The sequence below is a fragment of the Solanum tuberosum genome, unplaced genomic scaffold (genome assembly GCF_000226075.1).
Source record: "Solanum tuberosum cultivar DM 1-3 516 R44 unplaced genomic scaffold, SolTub_3.0 scf00381, whole genome shotgun sequence".
Lineage (NCBI taxonomy): Eukaryota > Viridiplantae > Streptophyta > Magnoliopsida > Solanales > Solanaceae > Solanum > Solanum tuberosum.
In genome coordinates this window covers 116,321-135,285 of record NW_006239304.1, presented here as the reverse complement: position 1 = coordinate 135,285, position 18,965 = coordinate 116,321, and the positions used below count along the sequence as shown (strand labels likewise).

The 18,965-nt window shown below is 31.1% G+C and overlaps 2 protein-coding genes across 2 annotated transcripts; one reads left to right on the top strand and one right to left on the bottom strand.

Annotated features, from left to right (window-relative positions):
- Positions 1–1,177: 1,177 nt before the first annotated feature.
- LOC102601103 (zinc finger protein ZAT10) lies at positions 1,178–2,291 on the bottom strand. The gene is given in 2 exon segments (XM_015302818.1): positions 1,178–1,956; positions 1,958–2,291. Coding segments are annotated over 2 exon segments (765 nt in total). The 5' UTR covers positions 2,123–2,291; the 3' UTR covers positions 1,178–1,356.
- Positions 2,292–10,145: 7,854 nt separating this feature from the next.
- On the top strand, positions 10,146–15,379 carry LOC102600759 (adenine phosphoribosyltransferase 1). Its single transcript, XM_006361995.2, has 6 exons — positions 10,146–10,491; positions 10,624–10,734; positions 12,409–12,501; positions 14,135–14,284; positions 14,610–14,668; positions 14,965–15,379. The coding sequence occupies exons 1-6, from the start codon at positions 10,146–10,148 to the stop codon at positions 15,010–15,012; spliced, it is 807 nt and encodes a 268-aa protein (XP_006362057.1). The 3' UTR covers positions 15,013–15,379.
- The last annotated feature ends 3,586 nt before the right edge of the window (positions 15,380–18,965 follow it).

Genomic DNA, 18,965 nt, shown 5'->3' with positions numbered 1-18,965 from the left:
ATTATTCATTTCATTAATTATTATTATTTCATTCTTTCCCTCTCAACACCTGTCACCTGTTCTTGTTGCTAACTATACTATTATAAAAGATAATCAATAATCATATTAAAATGTACTTAATTATAGCAGTACATAAGTGTTACCTTCCCCTTTTCTTTTCCTAATTTTAGTGGGCATGCACTCAAGAATTTGGCCTAGCTTGAGAACCACGAGATCGAAAAAACTAAGGTTAGTTTAGATGGATAGAGTTATCTGAAATCTGTTATAGGTGTCGTATGAAATTAGTTAGTTGAGTTGCGTGAAAGCTGACCTAAACATTACGGTCAATGTGTCATTCAACTTGGCTTTAACTAATATTTATGTCTTCCAATTTTGGGTGTGCACAAGTTTAATGAGTATGCAGTCTAACTGTAGTCTGAGTTGAGAATTATGAGGTTTAATATTAGTTTAGATAGATAGTGTTGTTTGATATTTATAATTAGTAAGAGGTGACAATTATCACGTGAAACTAATTGTAAAAATTGATATGAACACCACGGTCATAACGATAAAAGAAAATTAGTGAGTATGGTTTATATGGACCACATAATTCAAGACAAAATATTTAAACAATCAAATGAATAATTTTAGGTTCGTACTTTATTGTACTTGTTAACTCTTTAAAAAGGATAAAACTTTATAATGTTACAAAATAAATCTCATTTTCTGGAAAATTAAAGTCACCATATAATTTTTGGTCAAAAGATATTCCATATTCCAACTTGGAAAAGTAAAATCACTAGTAGTTTGGATCCATTTTGAGTGGGTTATAAAACTAGTCCAAGAAAGCACATGGAACCGAAACGCGTGAACAACCCACCCTTTTGCACACAATTGGAAGTTTGAAATATTCTCACCGCCATTACTTCTCTACTCCACAATATTCTTTCATTGTTGATCAAAAACATTCAAATCCAAGTTGTAAAAATAAATTTAAAAATAATCACACGCACCACGAAAGAATGTGGTACAGGGGATGATGCTTCTCATCTCTTATTCAAGATCTCATATTTAAGAAAAACTCTTGATAGAAAATTCATTCTACGTGGCACGAATTTGAATTAATCAGGAGATCAAAACTAACAAATTATTGAAGTTTTTAGCTAAAATTTATATGTTTTTATTAGAGAAACCAAAGTGCAAGTGAACAAAGTAATTCCATAAAAAATAAATCAATCAATTGAATTTTCACTATAACTAGCTAGGTCCTATATACATATATAATTTAATTAAAATTTTACTCCCACCCACAATGAAAAGAAAAAATTACATATAATTTGTCTACAAAATTCGTAAATCCTAGCAATCAAAGTCACATTAATGTTGGAATAATTCAAATTTTGGAGGTAGAGATAGCCGAGATTTCTTCGCCGGATGTGGACTCTCTACCTCATCCTCGCCGGAACCAAATCCAGGCCAGAATTCCGGCAACGCCGGGATGTTCAAGTCAAAATCACGGTGGCTGATTGTTGACCCCACGCCCTCCGACGACGTAACTCCGACGCTAGCGCTAACGCTACTGTTAGCGTTTCCGTTACCGTTACCGCCGTCGTAGTGACACCGTTTGTGTCCTCCCAAAGCTTGTCCAGTAGGAAAACACTTGTGGCAAATCGAACACTCGTGAGTCCTTCCACTACCGTTACCGGAGCTAGTAGTTCCGGTAGCGTTAGTAGTAGTAGAGGTAGTTGACTGATCATCTCCGCCGCCGCTGATGCCGGCGATGAGTTTCCGGTGACTAGCTTTATGTCCTCCTAAAGCTTGATAAGATCCAAATCCCTTACCACAAACCGAACACTTATACAACATCTTCTCCTCCGACGGCGCGTGGATTTTCATCACTGGCACCGGCGGTGGTAGAGATCGTACCTGATTAGCAGAGCCATCACTACGCGCAAGCATAATCAAACAAAGCGCCAAAATATTCCTCTTCAGTCGGCTGGCGATCCATACTCCGTGACCTCTTAGATCTCTTCCCTTTAGTCCAATTCTCAAGGTATCGAAGCTGCTGCTGGCCTTTGCTCTCAAATTGAAACGTCTGCGGACTTGAAGTACCAGTTGGAGAATTCAAAGCTTCAAGTGCCATCTCAATTGATTGAATTATTCGTCTGTTTAGAGAGAGTGTTAAGAATATTATAATTATAAAACTTGAGAAGTTTTGTGAGTATTAAGTGAATGAGAGTGGAAGAGGAGTTTGTGGGATATATAAAGGAGGAGAAATAAGGAAGTTGCGTGGGAAAGAATAAGAAGGTAGTTGTAGTAAGATGGTTAACCAAGTAATTGAATTGAAAAATAAATAAGGAAAGGGAGTGGAGCACTGGCAAGTGGAAGTGAAGTCTAAATGACTAAATTTTTTGTGGGGCTTGGAGAGGAAGGAACCTAAGAAAGAGATTTTTTTTTTGAGTGAGCTAAGACTGAAGACTAGTAAGACTATAGACTCTGTCAAAACTCAAAACGTACACCGAAAGAAACACGCTTCACGCGTTTCTTAATCGAAGTCGCCTCTAGTGAGTAATTTTTTTAGTTTTTCATTCAATTGTCTGATATTTATATTAAAATTTTATTAAATTTGAATTCGCATTGAGGTGTTCCATATTGATAGGTAAAACGCTCCTTAACAAAGATGATGCGGTATCTAATAACAATAAAACCATTTTTCCCCATTGTGAGTTATTACACATTTAGTGATAAAATTTCCTCCTTTACTTTTACTAGTTAATTATTTCAAAAATAGATATTCATTTTTTATTTGTCACTTTTAACATATCAAGAAAAGATAATTATTTTTCTCCAAATTTTACCCTTAATATAAATTACTTACTCTCAGATTCATTTTCAAGATTTAATACTACTAAACATCAATTAAAAAAGATAATATAATAAATAATCATGTCAAATTTTTTTTAATAAATATATCAAATTCAAATATAACAAGTAAAAGTGAAACGAGAGTATAATTGAACCTTTTCCGTCATCTCTATAGTTTTTTTTCATACTAACAAGTGACAAGTGTAGAGGTAAAAAAAAAGATGCAATGGGAAAGTTTATTGCTTAGTTGAATAAAATAGGGGAAGAAAATTGAATAGAGAGGAACTAATTTTTCCCTCTTTTAATAATTTTCTCACCTATCTCCAACCTAATTATCAAGCATAGGTTATTAATTTTATAAGTTTAACAGCTATTGAATTAGTCCATTTGGCATAAGTTATGGGAAAAGATGACAAAAGCCTTTCTAGAGCAGCCGCGTGTGTGTGTGGGCGTGTGTGTGTAAGGTAATTGAAGACTTAAAGTTGCCAAGGGTGACTGTGACTGAATTGGATTCGCCGACTTTTACTTCGTTTCATCAAGAGTCGGCTACTGCTAATTCACCCATATATAAATGCATGCATCTTTACCAATTTGCACATTATAAAAAAATTTGGTGAATGGATTTTAGATAGACATGGTATATATAGCTATTTCACCATACAAACTTATTAGGTAAATTATTTTATAAAGTGTGTGGCTTAGTAGTAAACGGAACAATTGATAATCATGAGATTTCAGTAAAGTAAAAATATTAGTAGTTAATTTATTTTTTATTTGTTTAAGTCTTGATAGAGCTGAGGGTTTTTCGAAAATAACTTTAGATATTGGTAAGGTAAGTGTGCACTTTAGTCTTTTTATAATCAGTGGTAGAGCTAGAATTTTTAATAAGAGGATTCAAATTCTGAAAAAGTAAACACATGAACTAACCGAAGGTGGCTCGACATCTACTATATATACATAAAAATTAATTTTAACTATGTATGAATAGTAATATTTTCTGCTGAAGGAGCTTCGGATGAACCCCTAACAATATATGTTGACTCCCCTCCTGCCCATGACCCCACACTGGATATGTTGTTGTTATCCAAGTCTTGATGAATAAAATTATCTGATATATGTACGATATGAGGTAATAGCCAATAGATACCTCGTAAAAATTGAAATGCACACAAGTTAACTCGGACACTATATAATTATACAAAAACACTAAATTCACAGTCATTAGTCTTATCTAATAGTACTATTATTAGATTGTTAATAATTGAATCATAGCAAGGGTGACATAAGTGTGACTCACAAATACTTGGTACATTTGCTAGGACCATTTCTTACTAATTTTAAAAGATGGCTTTTAAGGAAAAGACGTGGTATTTTCCAGTAAATTAACAAGTGATCAAAATAGAGGCAAAAAGACTACACTAGTACTATAATATACACAATGTTTTAAAATTATATGAATCATTTTCTTCAAAGTTACCCTAATTTGAATGGCATTCAAACTCTTTCATATACTATTCTATTTTACCAAAATAACAATGAATAGTTGTAGTCAAAGGACGAATAAAAAGGTGGTCATTCTCCACTTGACATGCCTGTTCAATTTTAGTGATGCATCCCATGATGTTGCTACTTCTTAACATAGTGTTCAATGAATCTGGATATTATGAGTTTGCACTGACCTTATAACTTTAGCTAGTATTATTCTCTTCTTACATTTATAAAAATGATAAAGTAATACTACTAAAAAATTCTTGGAAATCTTGGGTCGTTGCCTCTATTGATATGAGCAATAAGGGACACCTAAGAGATTTCTAAGAAAAAAAATTAGATTATGTGAGATGACCAAATACATGATAAAATACCGTCTGACATAATCTAAATTTTTATTTAATCTGTTTTCGATCCGTCAATACATCCCACCTAAATTATGCTTATACTACTATAGATCGATTCGATTAGGTAATCGACATATCATGATTATATGCATCTCTATTCTCTTGTTAAGCAGTCCACCTAACCTCATTTGTATCTATAGTACATATGTTCGTGACATTTAATGTAATATGCCTAACTCTAATTTTAGTTTTTTAAAAATACCCCATGAGAAGAAAAAAGAGAAAAAACATCTAACTATGAGGTCGAAATAAGTTCTCATGAAATTTTTACTTTAATATTTTGAATTGAAACATGTTAAAAATAAAATATACTCCTATATACATTGCTTCGTAAAAAAAAAATCAATTCATGTATTCAAGTGGCGGATACAACATGTTAGTACGTGTGCATAGAAATTTATTTAATTTTCACAAATATAATATATATTAAAATATTTATTAAATAATAATAAATATTTAATTACATATGAACTTATTCAACTATATCATAACTCCGTCCTATCTTAAATGATACAAGAACTTGTACTGATACTAATTAACTACACAATTTACGCATGAACAACGGGTAGTTGACCATAACTTTATAGATCACCTTATTAATGAGAGTTTGAATTTCGTTGTATCCCGATCCCACATCCATCTCCTCTCCTCCCCCACCCACCCCAAAAAAAATTGGTAGTTGACCGGTAGCCGTACATGTACTGTTCAACAGTTGAATTTCCTAAAGAGAATCCATATTTGACCCCATATTTTAGGTACCAAGAACCTGGCAACGTGGAAACATCTAAAACTCCACACTAATATAGTATTAATTAACAGAAACTTCTACAGTACCACTTGTCACTAATTGGTTATTAGTAAGTCAGCTAATCGTTATATATAGACCAAAAAAATAATAGCATAGGAATGCAAGGAAATATAATTGCTAGCTAGTCACCTAGCTACAATTGTGTAAATTTAATAATTTTCTATTCATAAATAATAAATTTTTTATTTATGGTGGAGTTGTAAGTACTCATTCATCTTTAACCAAAGGTCTCAGGTTCGAATTTTCATAGTTATGGAATCGCCTTCATTAGGGAGACCTTTATCCGAGATTTTTCCACTCAAAATACTGGGTAAATGACAAGTAAATATGAACGAAAAAAGTATTAAAAGTCGACTCAAGCTCGGCTCGAGTTGGACTTGGCATTATAACAAGCTTTGGAAGAAAAATATATAATAAGGAAAGTACTAGAAGAATTAAAGCTCAATTTTTATTTGACATTTTCTAAATATATACTAGTAAGATAAAGCCAATATAATGTGTCATGCAAGAGCAACGTCGGCTGAAGACTAAAGTCATTGCTTACTCAATATACACGTAATTTTAGAACAAAATCATCAAGGGAAAAGGATCTGAAAAATACTTTAACTTTGGCCGAATTTTTGTTATGATACCAAACTTTGGAAAAGACCTTTTACCTCCTGTATTATTTAATAGTGTATTTTAAAGTATATATGTGCCTACGTGGACATCATAAATATTGCATCATTTTAAATAGTAATGTGTCCACGTGGGCACATATATACCTTTAAAATACACTATTAAATAGTGCAGGGGGTAAAAGGTCCTCCATAAAGTTTGGTATCGTAACAGCAATTTCGGCCAAAGTTGGAGTATTTTTCAGACCCTTTTCCCAATAATCAACAATGAATTAAAAATAATTAAGAGTTAATTTAATGAATAATTACTTAACTTTTATTTTATTGAATTGAAATTATAAAATTATTTTTTATAAACAAAAGTCACTCAATTTTTTCGAAGTAATTTAGTAGTAAGCTCACTAGCTATGATGAAACATATAGAACTATAAGACACCATGATGCAGCGGACATAATATTACTTATATTAAGGTAAAATGAGTGATCTTTTTAATCATAACAAATATTTAATAACTTTCTGTAATATTTAATAAATTTGTTGAGTGATATCTTTATTAAAAAAAAAAAGTTTAATAACTATAATGTGATAAAATAAAAGTTAAATGACTATCCTTATTCTATTCTGACAAAGACTTGTACTGGCCTTTTCAACCCATAGCTAGACAGGCTCAAAGGTTCAACACTGAGCTCAATCAACTCAGGTGTGTCTAGCAATAAGGTTACTCTTCACTAATATGGCTGGGAGTATAGCTCTCACCATATCTAGAATGAATAAAATTCGACGTATTATTTAAAGATTACACGTATCACTTAATACTCCTTTTTTTTTTTTTCCAATTCGACCATGTGTATAGTCTGATTTTTACCCCATACCAATAGAGTAGTTGAAATTAATAATTTACTTAAAATGGCATAGCAATATTCGAATTAATCTCTTAAATAAAAAGTCAAGATGCTAAAATGATAACAAAAATGATGGAGAAAAAAAGAAGAAACAACTAGGTTACAATCGTCGTATATCCAATTATAAAAGCTTAATTACATTCATTTAGACATCTCCAATCCAACACCAAATTTAGTGTGTGAATAGTGTTACATCAAAATTGGTGTAACACTATTCATCACACCAATTTACTTTCTGAATATTTTAATAGTATTTCATTATATAAACTTTTAATTAAACATTATATAAATTGTATGTTTTTGATTAAATCTCTTGTATATTTTAATTATTTTTTTTATGTAATATTTTTTATAATATTAATTTTTAGATTATAAAATTTTAGCTTTTTTTATAAATTAATTTTTCTATATATGACTTTTAAAAAAATTAAATTTATGTTAATTCTACTATAAATTATAATTGAATATAACTACAATTAACCTTCACAAAATTAAAAATGCAAACATATAAATTTTTAAACAAATAATCAATGTACTTAAAATAACCGAAAATATAAACATTCAACAAAGTAGTAATTGACATACATCAAAATTGAAATATAAAATACATAATAATTTTAAAAAGTACAACAAGACATAATAATTTAAAAAAATTACAACAATAACTTAATAATCTGACAGATTCTTTCCAATCCATCAATACTATTAAAATATGAATTGTATGGGGTCGAAAATTGTTGTGGTTGTGGCTGCTGAAAGTGTTGACTTCTTTTTTCCATTATTCGAGTTTGTTCTTGTTTTATGAAATAAGAAAATATAAATGAAATAAGAAATAATAATATAATAATGAGAGAGAAAAATATTTCTTTTTGATGTAAAATTTGGTGCAGTGGGTTGGAGTTCACGTGGCACAGCTTCAACAAAAAAGTCGATCACTTTTTCGAGAATTATATATTCCTAAATAAATCAAAAGATGCATTCCACAATATGAAACACGTTTATTCCATTTTTCAATGAAAATTGGTCTATGTTGCACAAGTTTAATTTTATAAAGAAGAGATTATTTTCGATAACTTAGTCTAGTATTCATTGAACTTAAAAGTACATCTTACCATTCATTATTGAGAAGACAAATTTTATATCTCAACCTACGAAACACATGTGAATCAAACTAAAACAAAGAGTGTAGATGGTACTTCTTGGTAGACAAACATTTTTTTTTACTTGTATTAAGAAGTGATTAAATTTGACTTTGCGCAATGCAAGGTTCATTTTTTAGACGACGTTCCAACATAATTTATTTCATTCTCAAAAGTTCTTACTCGAGAGTTTTGATTAAGATGAAGAGATCTCAATCATTCCATCACAACTCATATTGATCAGGAAATCTCAATCACCCGACCATGGTTTGAAGTTGACCCACAGTCTGGGGAGAAAAAAAAACAGCAGCATAAATGGTTTGAAATTTACCAAAACTGATGAAGTTTTAAATAATTTTTAAAAATTAAATATATTGTAAATAGAGATTTTCAAAAATCAAAACGATTATCTCAATTTTGTGTGGCCCAAATCTATTTTTGCAGAAGGCCTTTAGAGCCCAACTTTACAGTTTTGTCAAAAATATATTAAGTTGGCCTTCTCAGGGTCACAACATTAGTAAAAATATGTCTAAAGTTGGCATTGGTAAGTTATTATATATCGTAAGTCTTGTCAAGTTCATAACTTAAGTAAAAAAAATATTCAAAGTTTGGCCTTGCCAAATTCACAATTTCAATCAAATATGTATAGAATAGGACTTACCAAGCCACAATTTTAGTAAAAAGTATCTGAAGTTGGCTTGATAAATCATACTAAATTTTAGATTAAATATCCAACTTTCACAAAAAGTCATACTTCAGATAAAAGTATTTAAAATCAGACATAAAATTTCAATCTCAATCGCGTATGTCGTCTAAAACTATCAAGTTGTGCACCTAACACAAGTCCTTTCACCACTAAAGGTAGCTTTTCTACTAGCATTGACTCTTTTTTTTTTTTTGGAGTTGCTTTTAGCATTGAAGTTCCTTAGATAATATGATCTGAATTTAAGTCGCGAAACATGCTGCATACAATAAATTGAATAGGAAAAAAGAATAATATAAAGTATTTTTGGGTACATGACATTTTTGGTAAAAAGAATTATTCCTTCGTAACCAATTGAAAACACAAATCAATATAATCTTAGATTTTGATTCTTTCAATCCAAATCTTGAATGTCAATAGTTTGCTTTCTTAGTTGTGAAAAATCTGTAATTTTGATAGTTTACAATTTTGAAATATCCCTTCATAGAAAGTTGTTATTTAGTTAACAAGTTCAATAAAGATAAAAGAGAAAAAATAAATAATATGTTACAACATAAATGATGATGTCACTAGATAAAATAATATAAACAAAATAATTTGCTTGATCAAGTTTCTGAAAGTCAAATTTTTTTTTATCAAGTGCTTATTTTAAAAAAGTTGAATTGTTTGATCACGCTTTTAGAGGAAAAATAAGCAAAAAATGAAAATAGTATTTTTCTCTCAAAAATATTTTTGAAATCTTGATCAACCACAAATGATTGCTTTAATCTTAAAAAAAAATTAAATTAATCAACCATACACAAATTGCAATTCTTTAAAAGTACTTTTTCGACTTCTAAAAGACAGGAGCACATTTAAAAAGATTTCGTTGCTTTAGATTCTAATGTTTGAAAGATTTTTAAGCTAATATGTTGATATTATCAATTTGATAGCATTATAAATATAATTTAATTCGACAAAATCAGAAAATATATAGTATTACTTTTATGAATTCATATTTACTATTAAAAAATTATATGCATAATATTTTTCTGAATAATTTGATTATATAAATTTCATTTTTTTCTTTATTTATTTAATTTAAACTCTTTTTGGGTAAGTATGTCATCATTTTTTTCCCTTCAAAATGTGCACCATTAGATCGTAAAGTGACGAAATTACCCTTTATTTATCAGTTTCCACCAACCATACCGTAATTTAAAAAGGGCACTCTCTTTTGCAAAATCCTATTCTAAAATGGAGTCAATAGCCCACAAAATTGCTCTCAAATTCACCAGGGTCAATTTCGTCCCAGAAAAAGTTACAAACAGATATTATAACAGGGGTAATTTGGTCCAAATTAAATCACCTACCACCACCCTAACCACCCCTTCCAGTAGAAATACTCGGCTTTTTTCACCAATCTCTGTGTCAAAAGGAGCTGCCGGAACCGGAGCAGGTGAAGAACCCGAGCTGAAAACGATCCCGATCGGAGATCCAGTAAGCTCAGTAGATATGGCGCCTCATGATCCGATTCTTAAAGACGAACGTATCGCTGGGATTGCTTCTGCTATTCGGGTCATACCCGACTTTCCTAAACCAGGTACCTACTTCTTCTTCCTCTACTTCGAATGATTCTGGTACTTGTAGCAGTAGAACTTGTGTTTTTTTTTGGTTTTTGTGTTAACGGAATGAGTACTTTGCTGTGTGGTGATTTTTTATTTTTTTTTGGCAGGGATCATGTTTCAGGATATAACGACTTTGCTACTTGATCCTAAGGCGTTTAAGGACACTATTGATTTGTTTGTTGAGAGATATAAGGACAAAAACATCAGTGTGGTTGCAGGTCAGTTCTTTGTTTCTGAATTTGTAATGCGCCTGAACTGTTTCATTTTGAAGTTATTAGTTTAAAGGATAGTTAATTTCAAGCTTTAGAAGCTGAGATTTGAAGATCTAGGAGTTATGCTATGAATACTACACCATCTGATGTTTTAGGTTGCTAGGTTCTCTATTTAACAGCATTTTATGTGTAGCTTAAAAGGAAAACACGGTCGTTTGGTAGAGTGTATAAGAATAGTGCTGAATATGATGTATTAATAATGCTTGTATTAGTTATACGTAGGTTGAAAAAGAGTATTAAACATAGTATTAGTAGTACACAAAGCTAATGCATGCTATATTTTTTCTAGACCCCTAAAGGCTATACCTTTGTTTTAAAATTCAGGCACCATCTTTTAGAAAAGCAAAATGTTGCTTTCTATAGTTAGATTTATGATACTTTGAGCATCTAACCCAATGGAATAGCCCTAGATAACTATAAACTCTTTTGTAAGCACTTGGACAATGTGGGCAACTATATAACTCAACATGATACTACAAGCTTCAGATTTGTAAACTTTTATATTAATAAACGGAAAAAGAAGAAGAGGTTCATTTTCTTGTGACCAACACTTCATCCTTTTTGTAGTTTTACCATTATCATACCTAATCTTGTGATTACAGAACTGGAAACTCATGTGTTCAGTTGAACACCTCATATAAGTACTTAAGACAGGCATGATAACTTGATTTTTATAATCATATAATGTGGCTGGAGAACTCTCTTTTGGAGGGTTTCTTGCTTGTTAATTTTTGGGAGTTGGGGACAGTATCTCTGCTGGTAACACTGACCAAGAGTAACCAATCTCTTCAACTCTCCAACATTTGACTTCAGTTGCAAATATAAAATGAAAAATGCAAATGTAATTTGATGGATATGGGGTGAACCTTAAGCATTTTTACGTGGTCAAGTTTAGATTATTCTCGAATTTTATAGATGAACATGTTAACCTGTGTAAAGTACGAAGCAACATGCAACAAAGAATGGTAAGACTTCAATTTGGAATAGGGATTGGTGATGCATAGCTGTCAGCTGAGATATGCGCCATAAATCTAAAATGTGCAGACATGTGGAAATTTTATTTCTAACAGCACAATTGGATCAAGCTAGACCATGTTGGCAAATATGGATGAGTTTATTTAATGACAATTTCTCACATTTTTGAAGAGAATACTCTTCTCCTTCACATGCCCACAAGAAGTTAAAAGAAAATAAAACAAAATAACATGTATTTCCAATTGTGGACCATGCTTCCATCGGTGGAGATTATAGAATATTTGAGTTCCCAAGTACAGCTGGTAAAAGGTGCGTGAGAAGGAAATATAAAGCTCATTTTAATTTTTTCAATAGTTAGGTTCAAGAAATATGAAAGAAAACAATACTCACCCTCCCTCTTCAGTGTTGCCTTCTTCTTATGAATGAGATACCACTCCGAAGTTCTAGATCCCTGATTCATTGGAAATTCAGAGGGTTTATATTGTGTATTCATGAGTTCCTAGTAACCAAGGCTAGGGTGTAGCCATTTCCTGTTTTGATGCTCCTTTTTAGCATGTTTGACTCTAAATATTGCTCTCATAGGTGATAAACCCCACATTTGTTCTGGAAAATTAACTTTGAGCATGTGGTAATGGTCTACTTCAGGTATTGAAGCAAGAGGTTTTATCTTTGGTCCTCCCATTGCATTGGCTATTGGAGCAAAATTTGTCCCCATGAGGAAACCCAAGAAGTTACCTGGTAAGCTTTATCACTATTTTTCTGCCTTTTCATGTCAGTGGGAGTTGTATTTTTCTTGCATGTGCGGTTTGTTTGTTGTTGTGTTTGATTGTTGCTCGAGCATGGGGGAGGGGGGCGGTGGAGGAAGAAAATGTAATCACATCAAGGAACATTGAGACATGCTTATCTAGTTTCAAAATAAAAAGAAACTGAGAACATTCAAGCAGCTTAAAACAGGGTCTCATGCAATGCAGCTGAATTCCGTGGAAAATTTGAAAACTTCAAGGCTAAGATAAATATAAAAAGAAACAAGTAGTATCCAGTTCAAAGTAAATGACTAGATGCATTTTGTGCATGTTTATATACTCATTCTTAGGGCCCGTTTGGCCATGTGATATGGTATCATGATATGGAATCATGAGATGAAATTGAAGTTTTGTTTGGACATGCGATATGGAATTTTTGTGTTGTATATTTTCTCATAAACATAAAAATCTCATAAGTTGTAAAGCTATTAAAATAACTCCAATTGTTTATTCAATCTTATCAAATAAACAAAAATTTATAAAATCGCATAATAAATTATTACAAAGGTATTTGTTTTCCTCTTAAGTAATTGTTTCATCTAACTTTAATTTAATAAAAAAAAATTGAACATAAATTGTAGTGTACTAGTCTTTAATATAATCCTCCCACAAGTACGAACAATTTCCTCACGTTAAACTTGCATTTCTCGATCATGTGACCGCGAAGACGAACCAACATTGTTACTTTGAGCCATTTGTTGGTCAATATCATCCGCAACTATATTTTCATGCTCATAGACCATAAATATTTCATCACTTTAACTTACAATCACTTTAACAATCGGTTGGTGTAAGTTAAAGTGACTATAGGTTGGTGAGAATAATAAATTTTAAAAAGTAATGATGGGATTATAAATTTTATCGACTTATGAAATAAATGGTTAGTAGATATAAATGTGGGGTTGTTTTAACAAAATATAAACTCGTGGATCAATTTTTGTATTAGAATATCTCAAATCATGATATGGAATTACCATATAATTCTATATCATGATTTTTGGAGAATATGGAATCACATCTCATGATATGGAATCATGATATGGAATCAGCGTAAAATCACATGTCCAAACGCTGATTCCATCTCACGATACCATATCGTGATATGGTATCGCATGGCCAAACGCCTACTTAGTTCACATCTTGCTTTTCCTGTCCAGTCCAGCATTCAGTTTTAGGTAGTTCTATCATCATCTTTATGTGTTTAACTTAGTAATGTTAGTTGTACTAGTGAGGAACAATAAGAGCACAAGATAAGCTTTGAACTGGGATGCAACTTAATAATGGTGAATACACTGTCAATATCAAATTTTTAAGATCAGGCTGAGACTCTTGACTAGACAAATTGATTAGATCCATTTCCTGTTCAGTGAATAAAATCATTGGGTCTTTTATGACTCTGCTTGCTTGTATGTACTACGAAGGTCAAAAGTGAAAACTGATCATTTCTGTTGTTTATTGCCTCACCTCCATAATTCATGATGAAACTCAATGAGATAATCCATGAATGTTAGTTCTTTTGGCATTGCAATGCACAAGGCTTCACTCTTCTGCTTTTCCCATTTTCTCAGGGGAGGTTATTTCAGAAGAGTATTCTTTGGAGTATGGAACAGACAAGATGGAGATGCATGTAGGTGCTGTGCAAGCTGGTGAACGTGCCCTCGTGGTAGATGATCTAATTGCGACTGGAGGGACTCTAACTGCTGCGATTAGGCTTCTTGGTACTTTACCTTTATTCAGTTCTAATCTTCTGAAAGATATCCTAGTTGGTTGAAAAGCCCATTCACTGTTATCCAGTTCTTTATATTCTACTAAACCTGTCTTTCCTGTTCTTAAGACACAAGATGAGTAACATCATAAGCTATCTGTTAGATAACCACGAGAGAGAAACCTTTTATTTATTAGATGTTTGACCACGCCTTTTGCTTCCAACTATTTGAAAACACAACATGATCTTTTGGAACTTCGTGGAGAGGACGACTTGTGTGAGTTGTAACATTGGAGTTTCAATTTCTTAAATTTGTTTATCTTGCTTTTTCTTCACAGAGCGTGTTGGAGTTGAGGTATTCGAGTGTGCATGTGTCATTGAGTTGCCAGAATTGAAGGTATGCCAGCATTTCTATTGTTGATATAATCAGCTAATAGTTCTTGATTTTCACACCCCATTGCTGGGTTTTCTGAGCACGATATTGCTAACAGACTATTGGGCTTGTGAGTGCATATCATCTATTTATCTTTGATTACAAGCTTAATCTTCTATCCCAAATTATTTTCTTTTCTGTCTACTAAGGGGTAGTCGATATAGTTTTCTGCCCCATCATGTGTTATTCCTGTTCCAATATGTTATACTAGTTTATTTTTCCCTAATTCATATTTTCTGTTTATGTTTGTTTTAATTCAGGGCCGGGAACGCTTAGGAGATAAGCCACTGTTTGTTCTTGTGAGCTGAACCTGATCTTCAATTTGGTAAGGCTCTGGACAGAGAGCTTCATTAAGATGGAATTGTTTCGTAGTGTGACATTTTGGAGAGGATATATCTCATTTTTATTAAAACCATTGCCAATTCTGGCGTTCTTGTGTGGATTGAAATAAGCCCTTCTTAGGTGCTTTCAGTTTAATTAGCTGTTCTAAGAGATATGTTCTCAATGAATTAAGTCCAATTTCTATCGTCGTTGTTGTAGTTTTAATCTCTTTTGAGCCATTCATTTGTCCGTGGTCCATATGTGCAAATCTTGTATTCTGGCCGGTGGATCACCTGGTGCATTGTAGTGGGAACAATGTATTTCCAGATAAATGATGTTTGGCCATTAGCATTACTACTGGTGCTGTGCATAAAATCTGCATAAGAAAACAACTAAGCCTTGCCCTGTAGGCTGTGATTTAACATTCTTTTTATAATTTATTTTTCGTTGAGTAGGAAAGTGATAAAGGGAAAGGGGATTACGAGATGTAGATAGTTAATCAACTGAACTATTGTGATTATTGTGTTTAACATTGCTCCCCAGCATTTGGGTGCTGAATCATATGCTATGTAGCTAGTAAGTAGATGACTTGAAACTGCCTAGTCAAGTCTTCTATCTAAATAAAAGGGTCACATTTATTTTCTTAGTGAAATGATTCAATTTCTAGATTAGGTAAATCATAATTTACTTGTGAGTTAAAATTTAATTAATTATGCGAGATTAATTCTCATCTTTTCAAGAGTATGGATAACTTTACTGGGTTAAACTTGAGCTTGACCATCTTTTTCAAACTTTAACATCAACTTTTTCCAATTTTTTTTGTTTTGGTCCAACTCTTTAAGGTTGGAAGTAAGGAGTTGTTTACTATTCGAGCAACTTTCTTTGATCGAAAAGTGTTGAATTCATCGTAAAGAAAAGAGCTTTAGTACCTCAATAACTCACAATCATGTGCATAGTGAAGATTGAGAGTGGAAGAAAAAGAAAAGACCTTGAGAAAAAATTTTAAAACGGAAAAATGAAAGTAGTTCACTTTGTCAATTGAAAACTTAAATAGGTCTATAAGACAAAAAAAATTTGTGATCACCATGCAAATAAGTTTTGGCTTGATCTCTCTATAATGATATCATTCATCCTCCCCAACTTCAATCGAGGTTCAACTAGTGATTACCAAATACATAACATAAACATCTGTCTTGCTAAATGCGACTTCACTACTTTTTAAAATTATCGAATACCTATTACCTAACCTATGATATTCAAAGTTTGAACAAGTTACACCAATATAGGGCAAACAATTTGTTATCTTTTTGTGAGGTATTATTATTCTAATTCACATTGTTCTTGTAGATATTATGACCAGTTACATCGATTGTTGAACTTAAAAACGACAAATCCTTTGACAAATTTTTTTCCTTTTAAAAAAAACTTTGACATAGAAAAAGTACACCATAATAATTTTAAAAATAAACTCATCATTTTTAAATACTTTGACAGAGAAAAAGTAAACCACAATACTATTAGAATAAACTGATTGTCGACATAGTGAGTCTATTTGTTTTAGTTATTTAATCTACCGAATAAGAATCAACACTGTGCCCTAATTAAATTAGCCTTTAATTTCATTGTCAAAATGTGCTTAAACTAGCCAAAGCATTGGACCAACACATATTAATTAAAGTTTATAGCACATTAGTCAACTTAAATGGACTTTTAATTCAAGATTAATTAGTCTCACTAATAGGTCTGCTTAATTAAGATGTTCCTCCTAATTATGTAATTATGTTGTCATCATTTCATAATTTGGTCAATAAGGTATTCCCTCCATTCCTTTTTACTTATAATAATAGTTTTCTTTTTGAGACTCAAACTTATGAATTTTGACTAATACTTTAAGATGTATCTTTTCATCATATTGTTATAAAAAAAGTTGCAACTTACAATACTTTCAATTTTCCATATAGTTTTTAAATATCTAAAATTTTATTTTAAAATATCGAATTAATGTAATCTAATTTAGCTTTAAAAATTAGTAAAATTAACTCTCGAAAAACGCAACACGACAACTAAAAAGGAACGGAGAAAGTATTAAAATGATGTTTTTTAAAAATTTTCTTTCGTACTTAAATCTAACTTCGATTATCGTCTATGTTGTATGTACGTACGATATAGTTTTGACTTTAGAGATGTTAATTAAAGACATAAAAAAGCAATGTCAACACATAACACCTAAAAAATAGGTTGTGTTTCTAGAAAGGAAAAAAGTGTCGACATATTGATGACTTAATCTTGTGAATTAATAAAAGTGAGAATGGGAATATTAATTAACAAATTATATTTGTTGTAATTTGTTTGAATTTTCAAAAAGTTTCTTTAATGCTAGTTTATATTAATTAACAAATTATTTCAATTTATTGCTAGTTTATATTTGAAGTTTTTTTTTTTCCGAAGCTTCCCTCAAAGGGGATTCAATAGGTAAGCTAAAGGAGAAAGAAGGGATGAAACTTGAACTCTGCATTATATTCGAGTTTTTGTAATTTCTATTTTTCTAGAGGACATAAAGTTGAGGACAACATTTTAATGTCTCATATAGACCACAAGTAATGTGCGATATATTGCTTCCATAATTCTTATCAAATTGGAAACATTTTTTTGCCAAATAATTTAAAAAAAAACATTGAAGGACAAACTTTATGATAGTTTGATTTTTTTTAAAAGAAGATAATGTTAGTTTAATATTTTGTTTCTCCAACTTCCCCTGGGCGGCAGCCATAACAAGTTGAAAGGTCCTCACCCCAACAAAAAAAGACAAGGAATTGAAAAAAAACTCATCCAAATTCTGGATTGTTTGTTCGCGGATTAAATTATTTCAAAATTATAATTCTTGAACTATTTTATCAATTTCAGGTACTCTCACATAGTGCGAGTTCAAGCCTATTAACATGTATGAACTAATTAATCAACACTCTCTGATGTAAGAAAATCCTTGTTGTATAACTCACAAAGTCGAATAATCCAACTTATATTATCAAAATTGAAATAACCCGATTTTGAACCAAACAACCCTAGAGTTTAATTTGCTTCACTTCATTTTCATGAGTGGATGAGCAAAACTTTGCATGCACTAAACACTCACTATTTTTACCATTTCATTTGAGTTTTTAACCATCATGCTATAACTATTTGTTTTTCAATATATGTAAATTAATTAATAAATCTTAATTAAACCAAAAAATAAAGGGAAAAAAGGTTCACAAAATTCTCTTACTCGTTGAATTAATCTCCAACTTTTAATGCAAAGAGAATAAAAAATTCTTATGCGCGTAATGTATAAAGTCAAAAATTTAAACTGTCCTAATCCATCATTAAAAAAATTAATTTAATTTGTGCTCTATTTTGTCTTCTAGTTAACTATAAGTATCTTAATTAAAGTACGTATGTAGTATTAAATGAAGCTGTACTTCTAATTAACTCAATTTTATTAGGGTAGAATATAATAATTATGTAATAAATTAATTATAAACTCTAATATAGAAGCTTTGACCTCTGAGTTCAATAAGTCAGCCAGCAGAAATTATAAATTAAAATTTATACCATCCATGACCGACGTGGAATTTTAAAATTGTTCCCATTACCAACTTTATTGTTTTATATTATCTATCTAATTAATCATACAAATACTAATATTCCATAATTTATATATATGAGTCGTATAATTCTATTATGAAGGCGTTGTAATTAATTATTACAATAATCCTATCTTTACATTTTAAATTAGGTGATTAAGAATTTTTCTATTGTATTATATGCTTTTAGGGACCACAAATGACTCTCTTTATAATTACTAAATTAGAGAAAGCATAAGGAATGCCACAAAAATAAAAAAAATAAAAAGAAAGAAGATTTTTTTCTCAATATTTTTACGCACACCATTATTAGATAT

Excerpts from the sequence above, each read along its gene's own strand:
- LOC102600759 (XM_006361995.2), top strand. The coding sequence starts at position 10,146 with ATGGAGTCAATAGCCCACAAAATTGCTCTCAAATTCACCAGGGTCAAT. Across the intron at positions 12,502-14,134 it reads GAAACCCAAGAAGTTACCTG|GGGAGGTTATTTCAGAAGAG; the intron begins GTAAGCTTTATC and ends CCATTTTCTCAG. Across the intron at positions 14,285-14,609 it reads TGCTGCGATTAGGCTTCTTG|AGCGTGTTGGAGTTGAGGTA; the intron begins GTACTTTACCTT and ends TTTTCTTCACAG.